General features: G+C 38.4%; 1 protein-coding gene across 1 annotated transcript in view; it reads left to right on the top strand.

Annotated features, from left to right (window-relative positions):
* Window positions 1–26,960, top strand: part of POLE2 (DNA polymerase epsilon 2, accessory subunit) — a gene marked incomplete in the record, with an annotated part of 1,055,700 nt that overhangs the window by 721,868 nt on the left and 306,872 nt on the right. The window contains 2 exon segments of the mRNA XM_044074281.1: window positions 8,695–8,754; window positions 24,987–25,064. Of these exon segments, the coding sequence (XP_043930216.1) occupies window positions 8,695–8,754; window positions 24,987–25,064 (138 nt within the window).

The following is a 26,960-nucleotide window of genomic DNA, read 5'->3' as shown; positions in this document are numbered from 1 at the left end:
CTGAATATGTTCTGTCACTTCAGTTGCTTATAAAATAAGGGCCTTCCGAAATATACCTACACGTAGAGCACTGGTAACATTTATAATGCCCCTTTTTTGTTTGTATGTATCTTTTTGTTTTTCTAAATAAGAGTTGAGATTACAAGCTTTTTTATTAATAAAATTTGGTTCGTCACCTACAGCATTTTTGATTTCTCCACTGACTTCCAGTATTCTCCAATTGTTTTGGACTACTTTCTTTATAGCATCGCTGTCCAGTGAGAAAACCAGAGGCATAGAGAGTGACCACTCACAACTGTATTGTGGAATACCTTATTAGTATGTACTGCAACTGTTCCCTGGCCCACTTTTATTTTATTATTTTTGGGGGTTTTTTGGTAATAATATCACCTGGATATTGTCTGTGTAAATCTATCACTCAACATCTTAATGAAATTGTCTAAAAACTCAGTATCTGTAGTCAACTGCTTTAACCTCACCAGCTGCCCCTTGAAAATATATATTCATGTATATAGGATGCATGCTGGAATACCGTAAAATTGTGTTACTAAGCACATTCTTGTAACTAATGATTTAATTTAATCTGTTTCCGTTGTCTTTTTTCCATATCTCTAAATCTAAAAAACTAATATTGAACTTGTAGTTGTATGAGAAATTAAAAAAATCAGTCCAGTCATTCATTGCTCTTAAAAATAGTTCTAGATCTAGTCTTTCTACCTTCCATATTGAAAACAAATCATTAATAAAATGGAAATAGGAGTACACATAATTGCGGCTTCTTAATTTGGAAAAGATGTAAATTTCCCAATATGCCGTAACTAAATTAACTTAATTGGGAGCCATCTGATCACCCATTGCCATACCTCTTTTTTGGTGATTATAAAAACCTTCAAATGAAAAAAATTGTTGGATAACACCTGGTCAGTTAAAAACGTAGTTTCTCCTGACTCTTACTCATTACTGTTAACAAAAATGTGGTCCACTCTAGTCAACTCCATGTGGAATGGATGTGTACAAAAACTGCACATCAACTGTTACCAATTAAATCCTCCTTTTCAACCACTGTCTTTAATTCTTTCAAAAAAAAAAATCAAAGGAATCTTTAAAAAATGAAGAAACTTTTTGTACTAGCATAAGCAGCGCCCTGTCTACTAATTTAGAAGCTGGTGCAGATATTATAGGTCGATAAGGTGGACTGACCTTGTTTTTGCATGTTTTTGGTACACCAGAAAGTTTCCCTATCTTAGGTTTCTTTGTGTGGAAAAAGGTGCACATGTTTTCAGAAATCACTCCCTCAGTCAAATTGCCATACAACCAAGCATCCATGTATGCCTTAGTAATGTCACTTCCATTGACCTTTACATAAAACGTACCATCTTCGAGGAAGACACTGCATGCTTTTAATATAATCATTTTTATTTACTACCACTATTGTACCCCCTTTATCTGCTTTCATAATTCTGATGTTATTGCAACTGAGATCTTTTAAACTTTGTCTCTCTCATACAGTTAAACAAATTTGTATCACTTTTTAGTCAAAAATGGCCCTTATTTCTCTCACAAATCTCCGCAAAAGCTTTGATATTGGGGTGGAGTGGTGGATTGAATGTACCACGCAAAACAAAATCTCCTTTCTTGGTCACAACATTGTCTTTGAAAAAAACTTTTAAGTTTAATTTCCTTGTATAAACCCTTTAAATCAATAATAGTTTGCACCAAGTCAGACCTTGCTGCAGGAATAAAGGAGAAACCTTTCTGTGACAATTTGGTTTCGCCTTCAGTTAAAGTTTTGTCTGTCAGATTAAATATTTTGTAATGCATAGGTATTATCTTTGAATTGTCAGTTATTTTTTCTTCTTCGTTTGCTGAAAAAATGGATAAGGGTAATTCTTTGACGTTATACATGTGGTTTCTGCCCATGTTCTCTGCTGTGTAACTCCACTTGTCATGGAGACTGGTTGTACTCTATGTAGTTGCTGTTTGTTGACAAGAGTTTGTTGGTTGTTTCTCACAAATTTTCCTTTGCCTTTTTCATGGAACCATTACCACTATGCATATTTTCCCCCTAAGCTGACTACTGTCCTTGTTTGAAATTCTTTCTCGCAAGATGTTATAATTCACTGAGTGATTTAAGGTGGTCTCCTTTAGTAATTGATATTCCTTTCTGTGTCTGTGTTTTCTTTTCTTTTTTTTTCTCTTTTTAATTCCAAATCCAGTCTTTTAACTTTTTCATGTATTTTCTTTAACCTCTCCTCAGTTTTGTTAGGAACTGCTGCTAAACTAAGTTTGTCCATGAGTCAGTGTGCCCACTTGTCTAATTTCACATTGTTCTTAATGGATTGGTCAGATGTGATCAGTCAAATAAATAAATTAGTAAATGTTTTAGTGATAGGTGACTCTACTGTCATGCACACTGACTTGTCACTCAAGACTGGACATGGAAAAGGTTACAGAGAGTTGTCTCCTAGATGCCAGGATTTCTGACATTACAAGGGCCCTAATGACCCTATCTCCTGACAAATATGACGGTGATATTTAGAGTTCTCCATGTGTATGTGAGAGTGAATGATTTGTGATGCAAAACCTTGAAGGACATGCAAAAGAGAAATTTGTCAGAACTTTCAGTTCCTGTTATTTTCAGTTAAGACTCTGTTCCTAAGTAGAATCCTTCCTTAACTTGAATGATTCCTAGATACAAAGAAAAGATAATTGGTTAAATAGCTGGTGCTGTTCCAGGGGGATGCAGTAAGTCTCCATATGGGAGGGAGAGGCTCAAAAGTACAGCTTGCTTTGCTAAAGATGGCCTGCACTTCTCATTCCAGGGCTTCTGCATACTGGCTAAAGCATTTGCTATTCCCCGTGTCTTTAAGCAAGAGTCCAGTCGCCTGACATTTCAACATAACTAACATATCAGTCTCAAAATTAAATCACATTAAGGTGGTTTTCATAAATGCCAGAAGTCTAAACAATAAATTGCCTAATCTTGAGGCACTCCTGCATTCAGAAAGCATCCATGTCTGTGTATTTACAGAGGCTTGCTTTAAATGTAGTGAGAGAACTCCCCTGTATACCTGGGTTTTGCACTTGGTGTGTTCCGACCTGATGGCAACTGTGGTAGAGTTTCTATATTTGTCATGTTATATATTGTCTCCAGGTATATCCCTAGGGACTCACAAATTGAACTCCTTGAAAATCAATCCTATGTAGACTGATCTGTAGTTCAACTAATAATTTGGTAAAGAATATCTTTTGTCCCCCAATGACCACTTAATTTTCTCAATATTCTAAATTATCTCCCTGTTAGCAGAAACTTCTTTATCTGGGTGACTTTAACTATCATTCAGTAAACTGGGATGCCTGTACCTCCAATGTGTGAGATATGGCCAAAAATTCCTAGAATTAATATACAAAAATTACCTTGAGCAATTTGGTAAACAATCTTCTAGAAGAGACAGCATTCTTAACCTGATTCTTACACATTTACTGCGTCTTGCATTACTCCTTTGGTATCTCCTTCGCCAGTGAACTCTGACCATAAGCTTGTGACCTTCTCCTTTAGACTCCCAAAAGCCCTTTACAGCTGCTCCACTGAATGTAAGGACCATCAAAGTGTCAACCTCAACCTACTCTGTGATAAAATACCAGAATTCATTTTTTACTGCACCAATCCCAACCTTGATATAAAAGCAACCTTCACTAAGGAGTTCTGCAGCCATTTAAGAAAATGCATAGAGCTGTCAGTCACTGTCAGAACCAGGTATCATGAGAAACTCAAAAATAAACTACTGAGGTGGCCCACTACCATAAACAATCTCTATAACAAAATAAAGGCTCTTCTTAGATTTATATAGCAGATCCCAAAAATCTTCTTAAGGAAAATATCAAAAATTTACAAAAAAAAAAGAAACACACTATTGGGTACACTAAAGGAGTCCATGAACTTAGGGTGGTCTATAAAGCCAAAAATAATTATAAATCTTTATCTGTTAGAAAATGAAAAAGCAACATTGCTTTGAACTTATTTGAAATAATGCACGCTTTTTATTGTGACCCAACAGATATTGCCAACATCCTTGCTAACAAATTCAGTGCCAGCTTAACCCCCACAACTTTTGTACAAAGTCGTGAAATATCTGAATCTGTTACTCTCCCAATTATTTCTGTAGATCATTTACCAGAAGTGCTAACCAAGACCAAAAGTACTTCCAGCATGGAACCTGACAGTACACTTTGTTTCTTAATTAACAGTGCTAGACATGCTGTTGCAGATCCACTTCTACTGTTTAACCTAAATTTAGCTACAGATTTTGTCCTTGAGTGGCATACAGTAGTTGTGATGCCCCTCCATAAGAGTGGCCTTACAGCCGACACAGGTAATTGCAGACATATCAGTCTTACAAGCCTGGTCTGCAAAGCTATGGGGCATATAACTGTCTTTTTATCAGACTAGACCCAAAAAAATGTGGCTTTGAGGAAGGTAGATCCTGTCTAGTGAATCTGGTAAACTTTTTCAAAAGTTTTTTGATGATGGCCGTGCTGGTCACATGGTGTATTTTGACTAGGCCAAGGCCTTTAACACCATTCTTCATGCTGGCAACACATAAAAGCTAAATGCTTTAAAAGCTAAACTATATGTGATAAAATGGATAGCAAACTGGCTGAAAGACTGAACGCACACAGTGCAAGTTGCAGGAGTCTTTTTCAGAATATATGAAAGTAACCCGAGGTGTAGTGCTGGGACCTCTCCTTTTTTGGTCTTTATTTCTCAGATCTGCAGTGAAAGAGCCTAGACGTCTGGATAGCATAGTCTGCAGACAGCCATCTTTCACCTAAACCCTCCAGTATGAACTCTCCTTGGTAAACTCGTAATGTACAAAAAATAGGCTCAAACTAAATGCTAAGAAGTCCAGTACTGTCAGATTTGGCAGATAACTCCTCTCTTCATATAAATGTGTAGATCACACCTCTACAAAACAAAAATGTAGTCTGGAATCTAGGAACTTGGGTTGTTAATTTCTATCTTTGACCATCATGTGACAATGGCTGTCAGGAAGTCCTTTTAAGTAGCACAACTAATTGCAAAAAGAATATATTCAAAGTCTAAAGAAGTAATCATTCTCTTATATTCAGCATTGACCAGACCATTTATTGGGAGCAATGCTGTGTTTATTATACAGCTAGCTAGATATATGAAGTAATTCTAAAGACCCCAAAGATTACTGACCAAAATGATCATAAGCTTACTTAAAGTCCATGAGTTTTTATGATCATAAGCTTGCTTAAAGTCAGTCAGTTTTTAAGGGAAGCTGAAAACTCTATCCATTTGTCTTGTAGGGTCATTGCCCCTGGATGGAGCAGAGATTTCCTTGGTTACTGAAGGCAATTCTTTCTGTTGGTTGGGTAGCACATGACACTTTTTCTGTTATTTCTTATTCCATTAGATCTAGATATTAGCATCCAGTAGCAACAACATGATTCATTCCAAGATCAGTAACAAATGTATTAGTGATTCATTATTCTGTTCCGTAGAAATTAATTTTTTAAAACTTTGAAAATGTGTTTGGAAGGCAGGAGCAGCTGAGAAACTGCTAGCCATTCCATATTCTGACGTCTATAGACTTTTCAAATAAGAATTTAATGGATGGGTGTTTGCTTAAATAAACTTACTGGGAATTAGGATGTTGATTTCTGTCTTTGCTGCATTCCAAAATCTTGTGTTTCCAGTGAGGACACTTGACTTGGAATTCTACTTGAAGAAAGAGGGGACCATATACATACTCCTACAATGATTCTGTGAAGATCCAGAATGTAGTGGTAAAGCTGGCCTAGCTTTGACTTACTGGTACATTGCCAGAATTTCAGGATCACTAACAGATTCCCTTATTAGCATCATATTTAGCACACTTCAAGTAGGATATTCTTCATTAGGCCATTAAGATCTTTTGCATTTAGTAGTCAAAATTAGACTGGCTTATCACTTAAGAAAGCAAATTTCCAAAATTCTGCCTTGTAGAGCCACAGTGTTGCTTGTTTTTACATGAAATACTGTCAGCTTCATGAACTGAGAGGTTAATCTGACTGTATACTTCTCCCATTCATTTAAAAAGGGTGTTACTAAGTTCACGTTCACAGCAGATTGAGAGAGATTGATTTAGTTTTTTTTTAATGCAAAAACTAATCAGTAGATGTCCATAGACAGTTGCTCCACAGTCTGGTATCCAAGGATAAATGATATGTTCTTCACCTTGTTCTAAACAAGAACTGACCACTTATATTAAAAACTTAGTTCTGAGCCGTTTGTAAGTAGGAAAAGCCATTAATGGGGTGGTCAGAGAGCATTATGCCAGAGCTCTCTCTCTATATATAGATATGTCTTATGGAATTTCTCCATAAGTGAAATGTGCTGCTAGGAAATATGTCTGTCTTTGCTTTCAGAAAGCATTTTGACTATATAGTTAAGGTAAGTGTAGCATTTTTCAATAGAGCTATGCTACAGGGTATTTTGGTATAAGGCTGTTAGCCTTCCTCGTATGGCTGCTGTAGTGACCTTTTTGCCAGCAGCTAAGTGGTTTCATGTGTTAATTGCTCAAATGTATGTCATAAATTAGAGTATGTTACAGGTCCATTTAGCAATAAGGCAAAACAGATATATGAGGTACTTGATCATAACAGTGAATGTTCAAGGTGGTCTTTGTAGCACAGCGCATGTCTTTCTAATTGCTATTTCTCCCACTGCATTTTTATTGGAGTATTATCCTTGGCTTGGTTTGTTAGTCATTATGGGCCTTGACAAAGTGTCATCATGTTTACCTTATTCAAATTTTTAGGAAAACTGGTAATTACCTGTAAATAGGAGGTAGGGTACTGAGGGCCTTTTGGGGGGGGGGGGTGATTTTTTTACTTATGCGATAGAAAGAATGATGTGAGAAGGGAGCAAGTCCTAAGATCGCTTCTAAAAATCAGTTTAATAGTTGACCTGTCACTCTGACCTTGCAGCAACTTCTGATATTGTTATTACAAGAATGACTTTCAAAGATACAATTTTAAGCAAAGTACTTCACATAAGTATAATTTGCCAGTACAGCTGAGATATGACTGTTTGGATTGATATTCATTGCCTTTGTACAAGTGTGGACTGACTACTCCGTATCCAAACACTATCTTCTTCTCATTGGAACACCATATTTCCCACAAGGATGGTAAGAAAAAATAGTACTAAAATTTAACAGCTGTGGTCCATACCTGTGCCAGACTGTACTGTATGAATGTTTTGTCCAGAACCTAGTTGTGTTTGTCAGTCAACTTGCATAGCATATTAACTTTATCTTTATACCATGAAGAATTCAGTGCAGCAGTTTATAGAATAGTGTGTTAGTTGCTGTACTGAATTTCTGGAGTTGCTCTACTTTAACAGTCTTTATAAGAAGAATGGTTGAAAGAAAATGTCACGTGGAGATTAGGAATTTCATTGCTTCACATCTAGCAAGTCTGCCTTTTCTTTCATTTTTCACATCACTTTGTTTACCAAGAATAGCTTCCTTGTTGATGTCTTGGCACCCTATTGAAATGTTGGCATTTGAAATGCAGGGCGCCAGCAAACAGGGAAAAAAAAGCCTGAAAATGCAGGAGAAGAGCAAATATCGAACATCGCTCTTTTCCAAAAAAAAAACATTTTTTTGCAGGGGGCCAGGTCCTCATGTACTCTGTGGTATGAAGGGCAAGCCCCCCATAACCCCCAAACGTATATACATACATACATATATATATATATAAATATATATATATATATATATATATATATATATATATATATATATATATATATAAAATACACCAGCTCTGAGATCACCATACTTCAAAGGGAGAAAATGACTATTCCAAAAAATAGCAATCTTAGACTTAGTTTAAGTCCAGATATTCAGCCTTTCAGTCTCATCATTACATGACTTGCTATAGTGAATTCCGCCTATGCTGCTGACGTTGTATAGACGTTTAGTAATAAATTCTTCCTGTAAGAATCTGCTGGGGAAGAACATACTGAGTGAAGAGATTTTGAAGATCAGGTTTTATTTAACTTTATGGGTAGGCAGGTGTGACAACTATGCAAAACAGCACCTCCAAATATCACAATGATTTTTTAAGCTGAAAATGTCAGAAACTGTGTACATGCAGTGAATACTTCAAATCTCAACTCTTAAGCATTTCATCTTTTAATAAAAAATTATTTTTTTTCATAGATTTTAGAAGACAGGATCAATACATTGTCCATAATCATTTTGCCAATACCTACCCCATAGAGTGCCTCTTGCCTGCTGGAGAGAGGGATAAGTCAGGCTCAGGATGAACTTGCATGCAGTTTTCCAATCATCAAGGTTTACTGTAAAGAAAGTGAGGTTATGACTTTGTTTTATATGCAGTGGTGTATTGTTACTCCCAAGATGGAGAAATTAACTTCCAGTATATGTTGCTTAACTTCATCCCCATTTAAGAACCAGTTATTTTCCTTCTCATAGTTCATACCCTTTGCCATTAAGAAAGCACAGTATGTAATGTTAGTCATATTTGTAAAGAAGCTTAAGTAAGCGTGCAGTGTTTGGCTATTTTGTTGTGTTTGCTGGCTTCAGTAATTAACATAGAGATTAATTCATTTTAAAACATTATTTATACATCAGATATTTTTCTTTTGGTTTGCAGTAGTCGATTTGTCTTTGTCCCTGGTCCAGAAGATCCAGGTTATGGTACTATAATGCCAAGGTAAGTTTAAATACATGTAATATGTGCTTCATGTGTTTTTAAGGTTTACCTTCATAATTTCGACAAGCACATCCACAAAACAGCTTCCTCAACTCCAAACCGCAATTGCCGATATTCCAAATAACAAAATCTCACCCCCCTTTTTGACCCATGGTAGCACTTGTTTCAGGTGTGTGGAGTGGTCAGAAATGTCGACGTTTGCTGTTTTTTCAAAATTTAGAGAAGTTGGTGGGACAGAATTCATGGAAATGGTTCACCTATGTGCATACTTGTGGATGTGCTTTCGACATTATGGAGGTAAACCGTTTTTAAGCTTATGTGGAATGGTGGAAGAGAAGGTTAAACCTTCTTAGATGCTGTCTTCTATTGGGATGAGTTGTTACTTTCGCTGAACTGCTTTAGTGTCAGTGATCACGTCTGGAACAATGCTGTGGCAGTGCAACACTAAAGTAAAATAAGTACAGTGACAGAGGTTTTTTTCTCTTTCTTACCTCCTAACAGCCCCCATCAGTCTTGTGTGGCAGAGAGGTGGAAATGCAAGGTAGACTGTCAAGGAGAGTGGTGAATTATTGGCAGGAGTTCTTCCAAGCTAAAATGTGCTGAGTGTGCCTTGCATAGAATATTGTGTCAATCTTTTCTGCTAGTGTATGCCTTTCAAGGAGTCAGCTTTAGGAAAATGACCTCTTCTAAGAAACTTACTAAATGGAAAATTTACGACCTTCATAAAGCTCTGAACACAACTAAACAATAATGTCGTACAGTAGTAATGTAATCACTTCCACTGTGTTGGTCTGTGAGGGCCTGACAGGAGTAAACTAAGAAAAGTTTGTGAGTCAGTGGCAAAAGAAGCTTATGGACTCCTTTCTGATGGTATTATATTACCCTTATATGCTGGGTTAAGCTATTTGTATTTGTTCTTATATTCTGCACCTAGTCGCTTAGCTATTTGTGCTGTATGTATATTGTCCTATCAGTGGTTTCATTAATGTTTGGTAGCTTGATACCTATTTGAAGACAGGCTAATGGTCGCATTTGTGTCTCAAAGGATTGTTGTTGTGCTGGGAAACAGATCCCTGAGATAAGTGAATGTTTTAGCTTTAATACACATTTCCTTATGGCCTGTAGTGCTGTAGAAACTGGAAAACGTCTTTAAGCCAAAATGCTTTCAGATGCTTTGTACACTCTGTTGTCGATTGTACCAGCAGTTAACTCAACTTATTTATAAACAAGAGGGTGTTTGCATTGTATTTTTCAGTAAGCTGACAATTTCAGTCAAGCTATATGATTTATTATATACAACTGGTAAGAAAATGCCCCTTTTCAACATTACAAGAATCTTTTCTTTTATCTAATACCCGATAAAGGTTTTCCCTTGAAAAAGGCCACTGAGGCATATTTACCAAACTTAATATGAAATCAGTAAAAAACCTACAAATATGGATATCTCAAAATTATAAGATCAAACAGCCTGTGCAAAACTTTGAAAACACTGGCAAAACTTAAGTGATTTGATTACAGTAAAATATATGATCTCAGTTTGCCTTTGACTGATGTTTCCGTCTTCATCATGCATTGTTATATATTTTTTTAAATGTTACTGATTTTATGAGGGGGTGAACATGTTCTAAACAAAAGTTGCCATTAAACAGTTCCAAAATAAAGATAGTGTGTACTATCAGAACATCTCAATATTATTATTTTTTTATTATTCATATATGGGAAATAAGAATAATAAAGTTCTAGTCACATGTAGGAATGTCTGATTTATATCTTTGTAAACATTTTAATAGATTTGAAAGGTCAGATTTAATTATAGTATTATTTGATATCAAGTTTAAAAGTAACAGCTCATGGTAGTAATTTTCTCTGTTAAAGTTTACAGTGCTGAGCTGCAGCATTCCTAATGCTCTGACTGCATTTTATTGGCATGTTGCCCTCATTTAACTTGGGTTTGGCTTTTACCTGCCCTTACTTATTCTCTGTTTGTACCAGAGAGAAAGCGAATATGGCTTGGGGTTGACTGTTGATTTTGAGCCTGGTAGTTGAGATTGCTGTTCATGGAGACAGAAGGAACTGTTTTAACCATGACTGCCTAATCTCGCTGCTATTTGTTTTAAGTGTTTCTTACTAAGTGGCTTCTTGTTTGTGGCTAGATAAGGAGCATAGTTGCACAGGTCAGTGTTTTATAATGCTAAGCTGTGGTGTACTAATCTTATGATCTGTAGTGAGAGTAGGGAACAGGTGGAGGAGACCCTGGAGAGATGGAGATATGCTCTAGAGAGAAGAGGAATGAAGGTCAGCAGGACTAAGACAGAATATATGTGTGTGAATAAGAGGGAGGATAGAGGAATGGTGAGGATGCAAGGAGTTGAGGTGGCAAAGGTGGATGAGTTTAAATACTTGGGATCAATAGTTCAGAGTAATGATGAGTGTGGAAGAGAGGTGAAGAAGAGAATACAGGCAGGATGGATTGGGTGGAGAAGAGTGTCAGGAGTGATTTGTGACAGACGAGTAAGAGTGAAAGGGAAGGTCTACAAGAGGGTAGTGAGACCAGCTATGTTATATGGGTTGGAGACACTGGCATTGACAAAAAGGCAGTTGTTAGAGCTGGATGTGGCAGAGTTAAAGATGTTAAGATTTGCACTAGGTGTGACAAGGGTGGACAGGATTAGGAATAAGTATATTAGAGGGTCAGCCCAGGTTGGAAGGTTTGGAGACAAAGCCAGAGAGGCAAGATTATGTTGGTTTGGACATGTGCTGAGAAGGTATGCTGAGTATATTGGGAAAAAGATGCTAAGGATAAAGCTACCAGGTAACAGGAAAAGAGGAAGGCCTAAGATAAGGTTTGTGGATGTGGTGAGAGAGGACATGCAGGTGGTTGGTGTGACCGAGCAAGATGCAGAGGACAGGAAGAAATGGAAACAGATGATCCGCTGTGGCGACCCTTAACTCGAACAGCCGAAAGAAGATGATGATGAGTAAATCATAAATTAGGTACTCATTGCTGATGTATTGGTCTCTGTTGACATGGGTTCACAGTTTGCGCTATCTCCTTCTGTTGTAAGCCTGCTTGCTTTACAAACTCTGTCAGTGTAGCAACTGCTTCATAATTAATGACAGTCCTTTACTTTTGTCATTTACTGACAAAAATTGTGAGAGGTGTTAACATTTGTTAAATTTGCAATTTAACTCCTCACATGTTATAATAATTTGAGTGAGCAGTTTAACACTGCATTACGGATTGTAGTGCATCTTCACTTGCACCTTCATCACCAACAAAAGCAAGTCACCCTGGCTCCATGACCACTTCCATAAGGACGCCTAAGGCAGAGGCCAAACAAACTAATGTATTAGTGATAGGTTGCTCTGTAGTTAAGCACAATGATGCTTCACTTACTAAGCTATGCAGGGACAGAGTCAGTCAGGTGTATCAGGCACAAACATTTGGGATGTGACTGGAACTATTCGGTCCGTTCACCTTGGGTATGAATTAACACACTCATTGTTGCAACACTGGGGTTAGTGACCTTAGGTAGTCTGTCTTATGGCAGATATAGAGAGAGAGATATACTTGAGCTGTGTGAATGTATTTATCTAAAACAGGTAAGACACTTGTCTTGAGTAGCTTCTTGCCTTCTCCAAGAAGGATGCCACAATTTCAAACAGAAATAATTGATTCCACCAAATGTCATTCCAGAAAGATTCAGTGTGTCATCTAAGAAGGCAACAATCAATACATCAGCCTGCTTTGCCAGGGACAACCTTTACCTCTCATCTCAGGGCTTTTGAACAGTGGCTAACACTTTTTCTGACACTGCAGTGCCTTTTTAGGCAAAATTCATTTGTTAGACATTCTAACATAGCAAATACTAAGTCAACCAGTGTTAAGGTGGCTCTGCTCATTGTTAATGAACAATAAATTACCTGATTTTGGGGGAGGGGGCATCTTAACACTTCAACACATTTATATATGTATCCTTAGAGAAACTTTGCTTCAGAACAGTGGTTGGGTTTCAGTGCTCTGATAAGATTCTATTACTTTTTCTGACCATCTGGGGCAGCAGGAGACTGTGTATTTTCATCTAATGCCAAATACTTCAAGAAGCATTTGTCAAGCTCCTTGACACTGTGTTATTTCATAAAGTCAGTTAGTGCATTAGCATTATTGCCAGCTGTAGCTACCCTTTGATATAATCTGAGGGCCAGAATAGAAGTTGCATTCCATATCAATAAATATAAATACCTTAGTACTTGGTAGCTTTGATTATCGATCCATTATCTGGAAGTCATTTACAATTAGCAACAAATATGCCTAGCATTTCCTGTATTTCATTAATACCACCTTCCTAGATCAAGCTTTCCAATTTCCCCAAGGCAGAGGGCAAAATGTACTTGACCTTGTCTTTGCCCATATACCTACCAATGTTACTCACCTTGTTCAAATATGACTATCAGATTGTCACCTTTTTCCTCAAAATTAGTACCAAATTACACTTAAGGTCAACTGTATTCAGGGACAGCTCCAAAGCTACCCTTGTAATCCTCCTCCTGAGGGTTCTGAAGTGCTTTGCCTTTTGCGGACACAGTCTTTAAAGCTACCACTTTTACCAATGAGTTTTACAGTCATCTCAACAAATGTATAGATAAGTTAGTTAAATATGTTAGACATAAGTATGGTGGGAAATTCGGAATTAAGCCACTGTGGTGAAACTCTCAAAGTTAATAATGGGAGGAGAAAATTGTATGGTTGGAAGAAAAATAATTCCACCATCAGTCAGAAGTAACAGTATGAGCAATTCTGTAGGGATCTTAAATGCACAATTAGGAAGAGTAAGACTGAATGTGAATTGAAGGGGGTAGATATTCAAAGGATTATTAAAAGGCTTTTTGCAATGATGTTAGGAGCATTAGATGTAATACCTGATACGGCACTGTAAATCACACTACTTATTCTGGAACTGAAGTGATAGCAAATGTTTTGGTTGACAAATTTAGCTCAAACTGGTCTCTTCCATGCAAGAAAAACTGGCTGTGAAAGAATTGACATTTGTTGACTTTGTTAAACTGGACTGTAAAGCATATACCCTACTTTGTCACTGATGCTTAAAAGGACACTAAAAGGGTGGAAGTAACTGTAAGTAAAGCAGTTTTTGTTCTTATTAGTATTTGTGTAAATATATCATGTTATAAACTACATTTTATATATAGTAAACAGTTTTGGGTAGTGCATAGTTAGGGGTATTTTAAATGTAGGGGAGTCTATTTAGTGATTGTTGTGTGTTTTAAAAGATATCGAAGTAAACAAGTACTTTCAATTATAGGAAATATAGGCTTTGCAATATAACAAAAGAAGGAAGCTGTACAAAAGTAAGTTTAATGTCAATATACTATGAGTCTTGGGCTGGTAGGGTGAGGGTGGGCTATAAAAGTGCACTGATTGTATTATACATAGAATTAAGATATCTTCTTTTGTTTTTACAAAGATGAATGTCTAGATTAATGTGCTTGGCTTAAGCTATAAGCAAGTGTTTTTTTTTTGTTTTGTAAGCAAGTAAGCTTGAAAACTAAGACAAAATTATGAAAGCCTTGGCAAATGCGTAGTTTCATATATCTGCAAAGAATGTTACCTTGGGGGTTTTTTCATTGGCAAATGCTCAGTGAGAGTCAAAAAGTCTGCAGCTGAAGGCAGCTGTACATATTTTGTTCTAAGTGGAATTTACAGAGATTCATTGTTGACTAATTTTACATGGAGACATGCCGTCTGAAGTACAAACAATTAATTTTGAAAGTTCTGAGTATTCTTTACTAAGGGAAATGCAAACTTTAAAGGTACAATGGCCAGCAATTCAGTGAAAATTAATTTGAAATTGTGGGAACTAAATAAGAGATAGCAGACTTCCTAGCAGCCTTAATACATTAATTCAGTTAACAGAACAGTGTACGGTTTAGTTTTAAAAATAACCAGTGTACTTTTTCTTAGGGCTAAAAGTTAATATTTTCTGAAAGCATGCAAGCTGATTTTCACATCTGGGAAGGGAACAGATGAGGAAAGAACAGAATAATTGGTTTAAGTAGGAACACATGCTGTAGCATGTGCTTTAGCATGGGTAACCTTTGTTTGAGGCTAAGTAATGCCTGTGGGAGCAATTGTTGATTTGGGGCAAGTGTTCTTATCTGAAGGGTTAAACTAAATTTTTTTGAAGATATACAAAGTTTTTTGTGTTTTTTTCTAAATTAATAGAGAGACGGGTGTGTTTTGAAAATGTATTTAGTTTTCTGTTTGAGAGTTTTCATTTAAACAAAAAGTTTTGAAAAATGTTACATGAAGAACTGTATAAAACATCAGCCTGCCAAAGGTTTGTGTGTGTATTAACACAAAAGTTGGAAATACTCATTAAAAAAAAACCTTAATACATTGACGTATAATAAGTGGGAATAACAGATTTTATCACAATGGCTGCTATGAACCTATAATTTTCGAATGTAAATGACCTTACAGGTAAAGAGTATGGAATTATATTAAGAAATGCAGAGTGCAAATAGCAATGCTGCAAGAGACACATTTGGAAAGAAATGCACATGTGAATTTGACAAAGGATTTCAGGATGGATAGTCAGCAGAATGTCAGGGACAAAGGAAAAGGCGAGTAATTATACTAATTGATAGAGGGGATCCAGTAATGATAGAAGAGGAAAAATACAATAATGGTAGATTTGTGGTAGTAAGGGGCTATTGGCAAGGGAAAAGGATTATGTTGGCATGTATTTAGACTGCATCAAAAACTGCTATTATGGAACTTGAGAAAATATTTTTCAGCAGGGAATCTTGCTTATAGGAGGGGAAAGGAACTTGATTTGGAGTAGTGAAGATGTATCGAGGGGGCCAAGAAAGGAAAATATAACAAAAGCAGGTAGATTTCTGAAGAAATTTATGAAAATATTTAGTATGCAAGATGTGAGTTCAGTAGTAGGAACTCTGAGAGAATTCACATTATTCCCCAAGGTACAGTAACTGACCTAGACAATAAAGACTCATCAGATCCAGCTTCATATAGACCCATTCAGTTTTAAACAATGATTATAAAGTGTTTGTCTATACTAGCTAAAAGAATGGCAAAGGTGTTGCTAAAATTGATAGCAGATCTGAATCAGTGTGGGTTTGTGGACAGGAAGCAAACATCCAACAATATTAACTGAACAAGGATGATCCAGAGAGAGGTAAAATGTAAAAAAAAATACTGCTGCTGCTGCTGTTAGTGGGTGTTTATGCAGAGAGAAAACATGTGATAGGGTGGATTTTATGAGTATGACAATTGATGCATTTGCTTTCTCTGATACAATAATAAGGTTAATTAGGTGAATATGTATGGGATCGGAGGCAAGAATTAAAGTGGGAGGGTTCCTCTCTGATAACTTGTGTTTGAACAGAGGAACCAGGCAGGAGTGTCCTCTTTCCTCTTTATTTGCTTTTTATTTAAAGCCATTGGCAAAGAAAATAGGGGACTCCGAAATTAAGTCAAGAAAAGTTGGCTTTATTTGCATATATTATTATTTTGCATCTGATAAATCCAGAAAAGGACATCTAGCTCATCACAGCACATAGATTAATATTTAATCCAACCAAATGCCCCGCTCTAACTAACATCCTTCCCCCATACACCCCAAATAGAACTCTCAGATCTGAAGACCAAAACTTAATTACTGTCCACAAACCTAAACACCCTGCTGGACAACTTCTGCTCTCCTTCTCCTTAGGTAAGAAATGGAACTCTCCCTTCCACACTAAGGACAATGTCAAACGCAAACAACTTCAAAACTCAGCTTTACACATATCTCTCCTCTAAATGGAAATGTAACTGCATTCTCCCTACCTAGAACTCTTTAACAAAAGCCCCTGGGAGGGTATACTTCTGAGTTCCCTAATCACCTTATAGCTGGCTATAACCTTCTATAGCTATTTCCCATACGATCTCTCACACTCTGTAATTAGCTTTTGACTTTAACTGTGTGAATTTGTCAAAATGTATCTGCACAATATTTTTCCACTATGGTCAATATTGCTCACGCTTTGTATTATTTGATATGTATTTGTCCTTATACTATTTAATGTACAGTAACAGGATTATAAAACTTAACAAATGATCACCATCTTATATACCTTGTATACTTTTAATGTACCGTAACACTCAGGATTATGTAACTTAACAAATGATTACCATGTTATATACCTTGTATACTATTTAACGTACCATAACAGAATTATATAACTTAACAAATGATCACAATGTTATATACCTTGTAGACTATTTCATATACCATAACAGGATTATACAACTTAACAAATGATCTCCATGTTATGTACCTTGTATACTATTTAATGTACCGGAACACACAGGATTTTGTAACTTAAAAAATGATCACCATGTTACATACCTTGTATACTATTTAATGTACTGTAACAGGATTATATAATTAAACAAATGATCACCATGTTATATACCTTGTATACTATTTAATGTACCTAACACTCAGGATTATGTAACTTAACAAATGATCACTATGTTATATACCTTGTATACTATTTAATGTACCGTAACAGGATTATGTAACTTAACAAATGATTATCATGTTATATACCTTGTATACTATTTAATGTACCATAACAGGATTATATAAAATGATCACCATGTTATATACCTTGTATACTATTTAATGTACCGTGGAGTCTGCATGTCCTCCCCGTGGTCGAGTGGCATTCGAAAGACATGCGTGAATGGGCGTGCCTTCGTTGAAGGTTGGGCATCGAGCTGGCACCTCGGCACTGTAAAAATCTACTGCCAATCATTAGCGGATGGGAGTTCCGCTGTGGTAACCCCTAAGTGGGAAAAGCTGAAAGAAGAACAACTTTTATTTTTATTGGACTGCTACCTATACTGTAATCTGTTTCATGGAGCCTGTCTCCCTGGGCCTCCACTGAAAACGGGCTCTCTGGGCCCAGCGGACTTCCCCGGTAATCAAACTGGAAATAAATAAATAAATAAATAAATTTTAAGACCGTTTCAAGTCTTTCCAGGGTAAAAATGAATGAAGATAAAACAAAAGGCTATAGTTGTCAATTATGTACCCACACATTAATTGGCTCAGCAATACCCATATTTATTGGGGACATGATACAATGAAGTATTTTAGGAATATGGTTTAAAAAGGTTTCTGTTATGGCAGCTATGGATATGTGTGAAGGGACTAAACGAAAAAAAATGCAAAAACTGCAAAACCGGAATGTCTTGTTTATGGATATGGATAGTAAGGGTCTATATTAGAACATCGAAGTTTCAGGTCTTCGAATGTTCTGATATTGACACCTAGTAACCAAAAACGATAAGACCGAAAATTTAGTACATCGAATTTTTTCCTAGGGAAAAAATTTGCTGATCCAAAACACATACACACAACACAAACACACCAAACACACAGCAATCCACACACATAAACCTAAAATCTTACATCAAAACCTACACTAAACTGTACATACACCACTATCCTACCCACTTACCTTAACCCAAACCCTAACCCTAAGGTCCGTCACTATCGCCCACACACCTCACCCGCGCCCTAACCCTAACTCACCTATCCCACCCTAACCCTCATTTCCAAACATGCGCACACTTACCTGACCTGTGCCCTAACCCTAACTCACCTATCCCACCCTAACCCTTACGTCCACACAATCGCACACTTACCTGAACCCGACCGTAACTTTCCACTGCAGAGCTAAAAATAGCGAAGCGACAATAATGGACAACCAAATTCTTTCCCTAGGAAAGAATTCGGTTATCTCGCTATTTTCAACTTTCGGTTACTAGGAGTCAATATTAGAACATTAGAAGACCTGGCACTTTGATGTTCTAATATAGACCCGATAGTAAGATACAGGTAGTGAAAATGTTTTTAGTCGTTTTACTTTTATATATGGATCAGGCATATTTTTATCAACCAGGGGAGCTGTTTTGGTCAATAACTGCTAGAGCTGAAGAATTCATTTGGGTGGTGAAGAGGGCAAGAGTTAAGTAGGATATGTTGATCCTTCCAATAGAATAAGGTGACTTAGGTTTACCCGATTTAAAGGGATATTTTATACCTACACAGTTAAGGCTCATATATGTAACACAAGCAGAAGGTTTTAAATCAAAATTGAAAGGGAAGATGAAGTTGGGGGGGGGGGGTTCAAGAAACAAAGAGCGAGTGGGATTTTGGATGCAAATTATGTCCAAACCAATTGCATTTGAATAACTGAATATTATAAAACCGATAAAAGAAATGGAAGAGGGATCTTTATAAGGGGAAGGAGCAGAATACATAGAAATAAATGGAAATTGTGGTAACAATATGTGCAGAATAATGTTCAGGAGGAAGAAAAGTGGTTTAAAGGAAGGCAGGAATTCAGCAGTTTATGTAATGTTGGACTAATGATAGTTACAAGGAAAGAAAATATATGTGAGATATAATGTATGTAAATGGAAAAATGTTAATATGGTTTGTTTTCTTTTCTGTTAATGTATGTTTGCGCATATGTCTTAAGTGATAATTTAATAAAGGTGTTTAAAAAAGTTCCATTCCTTCACAACATAATGCCCCTTTCCTTGAATCTTTGAGCACTGCTTTTCCCATTATCATTTCTGACCAAATCCTGGAAGCTACTATCAACATTAAAAATAACAGATCCTTCAACACAGACAATACACCAAGCTACCTTGTTAGCACAGTGTACATTATTGCAAAAACTCTGCTTAAGGTTTTTAATTACAACCTCTCTGCAGGATATGTGCTTGAGCCCTGGAGAGTAGCAGTTGTGTTGCTTCTGAGTAAGGGCAGTGGTATAACTGAGTCTGGAAATTATTATCCTGTTAGCCATGCTAATATAGTTTGTAAAATCATGCAGCAGATCTTAATCTCATTTACATTGAAACTGGCAGCTTACAAACACTTGGCTCTGGTCAGTATGGTTTTAAGAAGGGTAGTTCTTGCTTGCTTTATCTGGTTGACCTTTTTGACAGCGAGACTGATGACATCGATGCAGGGTCATTTGGTACATGTTAATTGCCTCAACCTTGCTAAGGCATTTAGTATTGTTCCCTCTGCAGGAATTGTTGACAAAATTACCAGATTAAAAATTTGCCTTTACATCACTTAAAGGATTTCTATCTGGCTCTCTGAAAATGCACAAAATGTAAAAATTGGTGGCATCTTCCAGCTAATATATTAGCTACTAATAAAGTCCATCAGGGCTCTGCTTTCTCTTTGGTATCTGCTTCTGTGAAGAGAAGTCAGATATCCAAGACTTGTAGCTGAACAAGTCTGTTGAAAGCGACAGACTGTGTAGGTGCCCTTACTGATAACTTCAGCTGCCATGTGAGTAGGATTAGACAGGGAAGAATTGGGACTCTCGCATGAATGACTGTCTTTCAGCAACTATTTCTTAAATCTGATGTGGGAAAAATGGGCCTATTGGCTCTTGTCCTGGTCAGGCAATAAATGGAGTATAGAGATGTCACCCCAATGAAATAAATGGATTGGCTCTTGTCCCAGTAGGAGGAAAATATGGGCCAACAGAGTACTGGTGATGGGGGAGAAAAATACAAAATCAGATTTAAGTATAAATAATGTCATTCTCCAAAAAATTTGAAAACCAAGTTGTCATTGTGTTATGTCAACTGTTGCCATCTGGCGATTGTCAGTCTCCTAAATTCTTAGACAGCTGTGCCTGACTGCTGCAGGTCTTCTGTCATGCAGTTCATTCATCTCTTTACCGGATGTCTTCATTTTGTCTTGCCTTCTTGTCTGTACCAAATCATCTTCATCAAATCACTTTCTGCTTTCCTGCACATGTAGCAAACCACTGTAATCTGTTCTCTTTGAACTTCTCTGCAATTGGAGGTACTTTGGTTTCTACTCTGACTTAATTTTTTCGTTGGTCTCAGTTTTTTCCTACTACACATCTCAGACACTTCATTTCCATCACCTCTAGCTTCCTTAGCTGCTTTATTTTCATTATCCAGGTTTCTTATCGTACATAAGTAATAGTAATGGTTGCACAGTGTTTTTTTTAACCTTGTTTTCCAGTTTCTTTGCTCGGCGTTTCATAAAAATCTACTACCAATCATTAGCGGACCGGAGTTCCGCTGTGGTGACCCCGTCCCGGGAAAAGCCAAAAGACAAACAACAACTTTCCAGTTTCTTTGGCATTTTTTTTTTTTGCATACTACCCTTGATACTCTGTGCCAGCTGGCTGCAAAACAGAGAAAACCCAGTATTCTGAAGTAAAACAGAGTTAAGAAATTTTCATCTGATATATACCGAGCAATAAGAGCTAAAGAGAATATTTTATACCCACTTGAAAATGAAAGTATAAAACTGATATCAGTCGTGGATCTCATGAGACCAGCGAAGGTCCGAGCTGACAAATTTGGGACTTGTATATGAGACCAAAAAAGGATTACTACAGATTACAGTAATATTCCTTCTGAAAGCAAAGGTATGTGCTATTAGATTTAGATAAACCTGGAATCAGTTCTCAAAGAAAATCTAACTTCATAAAATGCCATGTTTTATTTTGCAACAGTGAAGACCTGAAATTCTAACATAAGTAACTGATGCAATTAAGAGGGTTTTCCAAGGCAGAAAGTGCTCTAGAGAAAAACATGACCTATTAATCTAAGAAAGTTAATTAAAATGACATAAGAGGTGATAATATCTTGGATTTGGTATTAACCAACATGAGTAACCACTGCAGCGTCCCTATAGTATCATACTCCCTGGTAAGATCCAACCATAAAGCAGCCACTTTAGAAGTCACCACCCCCCTCCCCCCTGTAGCTAGGGTCAGACATAAAAACTTCTTCAAAGCTGATTACAGCCTCCTGAGGGATGGTATAAACAGCTTCATAGCCCCCCCCCCCTTGTAGGAAGTGGCACCAATATCCAAAACTACACGATAGCACTGTACAAGCATTTATATAGATGCATGGAATTATGGATACCCGCCAGGACTAAATCATCCGTCGCAAGGAGGAGTAAACCTATCTGGTGGACATCTGCAATAAATAAACTCTATAACAAAAGGAAAAAATTGCTGTCCAAGACAAGAAGGAGCAGGTGCCCAAATGGAAGCAATGTCTCCTTAGCCTGAACAAGCAAATAAGAACACTAGTGAAATCCTCCAAAGCAAACTTTGAATTCAAATTGGCCACATCTGCTAGAGGCAATCATAAACCCTTCTTCACATATGTCCACAACCTCAAAGAAAGCACCCATAGCTATTCAGAAATGGTGGTCAAGGACACCACATACACAGATAATGTAGATAAAGCAAACTTGCTGGCTTGACCGATTCAGTGAAAACTTCACCCCTCTTTCTCTACAATCAGTAAAGCAGGACATCCCTGATACCTGCCCCCTTCCCCTTATATCTAGGGAACAGGTCGTCACTGCTCTCTCAAAGGCAAAAATTACAGCCTCCATGGGACCTGATAACATCCCAGGCTGCCTCCTATGTGAACTCCGCCAGGAACTTGCACCATCATTAAGCGCCCTATTAACCAAAGCCTGAGTACCAGCTTCGTCCCAGCTGAGTGGAGACTGCCACTGTCATCACTTTGCACAAAGGTAGAGCGTCCACCAGTCCTGGAATTATAGACCCATCAGCCTAACTAGCCTGATCTGCAAGGCCATTGAATGGATCTTATTAACAAGGACATTGGCAACCTCCAAATACTTGATCCCACACAGTTTGGCTTTGTCAAGGGGAGGTCATGTCTGTTAAATTTGGTCAACTTCTTTGAGACAGTCACCAAAGCCATGGACGAGGGGAAGACGGTGCACACTGCCTACCTTGATCTGGCCAAAGTTTTTGACACTATTCTCCACTCGGGCGTAATAGATAAACGCTCTCAACTAGGCATCAATCCGTATCTTACCAGATGGATAGCAAACTGGCTCACTGACAGAAGCCACCTCAAGCAGTAGACCCGTAACAAGAGATGTACCCCAGGGTTTGGTCTTGGGGCCTTTATTATTTAGGATATACTTTTCTAAGGTGCAGGCCAAAACCAGGGGGCTATGGCTGACCAAGTTTGCAGATGACTGCAAGCTGGGTGCTGTCATTAATTCTCCTAGTGATGTGGACATCCTCCAAGAGGGTCTCGCTCAGAAAATTGACTGGTGCCAGAAACATGGCCCCTTTGGGGAGAGTGACATCCCCACAAATTATCACATAAATAACATCCTAAGCACGCAATCAGTTGTGAGGGATTTAGGCACCCAGGTTGATAGCAGCCTGACTTTTGACCACCATGTTGCTTCCGTTGTACAGAAAGCCTTCTACATGGCCCACCTCATAAGTAAGGGTATCTCATCCAGGGACAAGAAGGTCATAACATCCCTGTATTCTTCCCTTATAAAGCCCATTATTGAGTATAGTGCCTCTTTTGGCATGTAGCTCGCAGAGCACATGCAGCAGCTGGAGAGACCACAGAGGTTCCTCACCAGGAGAATCCAGGGCCTCAAACATCTGTCATACACAGGCTAAAAGCCCTGTCCCTCTACTCAGTTTCATACAGACTCTTCAGAGGTGACCTCTGTCTGGCATACAAGGCGATCACCTTGATGGGACTGCTGCATATCCGCAAGTCAAGCTCCAGTCGAGTAACTCGCGCGAGGCTCAACCTGGTCTGTGACATCAACAGGACTTGTTGGCAGGACAGATTTGTGTCTCAGAGACTACTCCATCTGTGGAATAGACTTCCCTCGCCACGTCAAGCAGAGTACTTCTTTACCCCTTTTTAACCGCAACCTGGATAACTGGATGGGAAATAGAAAATAAACCCTGGGATTCCACCTGTGTCCCTGATGGACAGGGGCATCGTGTGCTGACTTGTCTAAACATGGGCTAAACCCTTGGCTAGGCTTATAAGGGGCCTCATGGCCAATAGCCTAGCAATCCCCTATGATCCTAAATTGGAGATAGAATATAAACTGTAGAGTGTGTAGGGGGGGGTTAACTGTACAGCATTTTGATTATATGAGAGCTAGTTGAAGCCATACTTGTTTATGTGCAAGACTGAAAATTTGACGATTTTTAATCGGCTATCGCATACAGTGTATGTGGAGCTACATGACTTCTAACCTTCACAGCATGAAGAATGCTATAGGATGCTTCTCCCTCTGGTTCCCAGGTGAAAAAAAAATAGGTAGTGAAATATTACCCTGATTTTCGTGTGTGTGTGTGTGTGTGTGTGTGTGTGTGTGTGTGTATGTATGTGCATGTACACACACACACACACATGGATCTATGACATTACGTCAAGGTACAGTTCTATAAACAGTGAAGTACGTACATGCACCTTTCCTACTTTGATGACATTGTATAGCATGCTGTAGGGGAAGTTAGTATGCAGCATATGAAATAAACAAACTCATCCCTGCAATGCGACAACCTCAAGATATCTGTTTCATTATTACTTTTACAGCTAATAGCTAGCTATAAATGGGCACTAGGCTTATACTTAAAGTAATACTTTATATAAAAGCAGTTGTTTAAATGCTCATGGTAACAAGAAAGCTTGGAGGTTCTGCTTTTGCAGCATGTACATTGAACGCACCTTGATCCCTGGAATTTGCTTATGTATGCTAACTTTGACTGTATCACTGTTTGCTCTGTGGGCACTTATTTTTTTTCTTTTTTACATGTTTTGAGTAAAATGCTTGTCCCCAGTTCATCTTTGTTTCATGTAAATGCTTGTATTTGAAAGAAGTTAAAGGAACCACCTACATGTACTGACATGTAGGCATTTTCGTGGAACAGCCCCAGTTGAATAACAACTGAAAAAGTGCCTGAACAAGTCCTACACCTGAGACTAGCAGTTCTGCTCAAGAAGTGAATATTTTAAGGTTTAATGTTATGGTGAATCATTTCCATAACTGCTTTTTCCCCCATGTATTGCTGAACAGCATTATTTATCTAAAGTTTCTCTGAGCAAAATTAACAGTGTTCAGTGATACTATGCACAATTGTATAACCACATATTCATAACAAAACAATAACTTTATAGTATTTAAACCTTATAACTGCAGTACAATAGAGTTTGTGTGATGTTTATGGCATTATCAGGTTTTGACATTTGTTTCTTTTTTTTTATATGTATCACAATGATTGTTTTTTTGCATATTATGTTTTAGACCACCAATTGCTGACCATATTACTGAGGAGTTCAGGGAGCGTGTACCATTTTCTGTGTTCACCACAAACCCTTGCAGGTAAGCTGTTTGGCATATTCCTTTTATTATTGTGTGACTTTTTACTCCCAAGCATTTGTCTTCCCTCATCATAGTCAACCCTTAAAGTGGACAAGATCGTCTGTGGTGGAGGTATATGCCAGTACACTGCCCGTGAAATTCGGGCACTTTTGGGAGGCGGTGATAATATTTTGTTTAGAACAGAGGGATGTTAAGTTGTCTATCTCGCCTTCGTTCTTGCTGGTTGGGATCGGAGCCAATCCTCTGCTCCGCCTCGGCCATCTTCAGTGGCTCAAGAGCTGTTTACTGGCTTGAGGCTATTCCTTAGCCCATAATGCCTAGCAATAGCTACCCAGATCTCGTTTGCCGCTTCAGCTGCGAGGGTGTCATTTTTCTGGCTCAGGCTTGTATATTTAACTTTTTGTGTAAATTCTCTCTAGAATTTAACTTTTCTAGTATCTTTCTGTTTTATTTTAGCGATAGTGTTGTTACTGTTGTAGTTAACTGTTTTTTCTATAGTGCTCCTTTTTTTGTAGAACTCGTTTAAATTAGGGAGTTCTCTCCACCCCTCCCTTCCCCTGATTAGCCATTTAACTTAGAGGCTTTCCTATTGTTTTTCTTCAAGGTTAGCCGTTTAAATTAGAGGCTATCCTATTACCTTTAAAAAAAAAAAAAAAAAAACAAACCTTTATCTATATCCGTCTTAGATAGTACTAGTGTGCTTTTTGTGTCTGAGTATTTACTCTTATTGTCTGTGTTAAATTGGTTAGTTTCCTTTTTTCCAGTACAACATGTCCAAGGAAGCTAAGGTTTCTGGGGTTAAGAAGTGTGACTCATACTGTCAAAAAATGTCTCTGACAGATGGGCACACTTCTTGCGTCTATTGTTTAGGCGCTGTGCACCTGCAGGACTCTTGTTCTGTTTGCCATGCCTTTAGTCCAAGAGTCCTGCAGGAGAGGAAGAATAAGTTGATTCCTAGGGGGTCTGTTAAAACCCCAGGATTCACCGGCCAAGAGTTCACAGCCAGTGAAAATCCCCTAAATCCATTAAGCCGTCGGCTCCACTTTCGGAGCCGACTTCGGTACAGGATTTGCCTTCAACATCGGTTCCGGCTGGTACCGACAAGACAACCTCCCCGTTGGCTCCATCAGAGGCTTCGGAGCCATCGCGGAGGCACAAGAGGCTGAGGTCCCCTTCCTTAGAGTCGGTGTATTCGGCTCCTCTGTCTCCTTTACTTCAAAGTGAGCATAGCCACCGATCCTCTCACTCCTCTCGATCCTCTAGGCGGTCAGATCATGATGTGGAGAGAGTAGTCAGTAGGTTGCTAAAGTCGCAGGCACTAGCTAAATTGTTGTCCAGCCCTCCTCCACAGGTATCGGCTCCATCCACTTCTCTCGATGTTCCTCCTCCGACTCCAATGAGTTCGGAGCCGGAGTTTGTTGGGGTTCGAGTAGTGGAACCGTCGGCTCCGATAACTCTATCTCCTTCGGTTTCGACGTCGGCTCCGATTCCCTCGGTGGTACCTTCCATCGAGGGATCTGGGCGCCGTGGCACCCTTGGCAGCTCCGAGGGGGTGAGTGGCATCGGACCCTTGTCCGACCCCGTTCTCCCTCTTGGAGCTTCGGCGCAGGTGAGCTCGGCACCAACATTGGCCTCGGAGCCATCCCCCTCGATGCGGAGAAAGATTCCTATTTCTTTGGAACCGGAACTTTCTCTGCCTCGTGGCAGGGGCGCCTTTGAGGTCATGCGGAGTGTGCTGTCCTCTGAGTCAGCTCCACTTTCAGCCGCACTGGCTCCTTCCCCTGTAGTGCCTGTGCCAACCTCTGCTCCTCCTCCAGACCCTAAGCATAGGGAACCGATGCTCCAGGACACCCCATTGAGTGTTTCCTCATCTTTCGAGGCCTCTCCTGATCACTC

The sequence above is a fragment of the Protopterus annectens genome, chromosome 6.part0 (assembly GCF_019279795.1).
Source record: "Protopterus annectens isolate FY-2018-M chromosome 6.part0, PAN1.0, whole genome shotgun sequence".
NCBI classification, from domain to species: Eukaryota; Metazoa; Chordata; order Ceratodontiformes; family Protopteridae; genus Protopterus; species Protopterus annectens.
The sequence above is the reverse complement of the archived record's forward strand: the minus strand, read 5'-3'. Positions and strand labels throughout refer to the sequence as shown.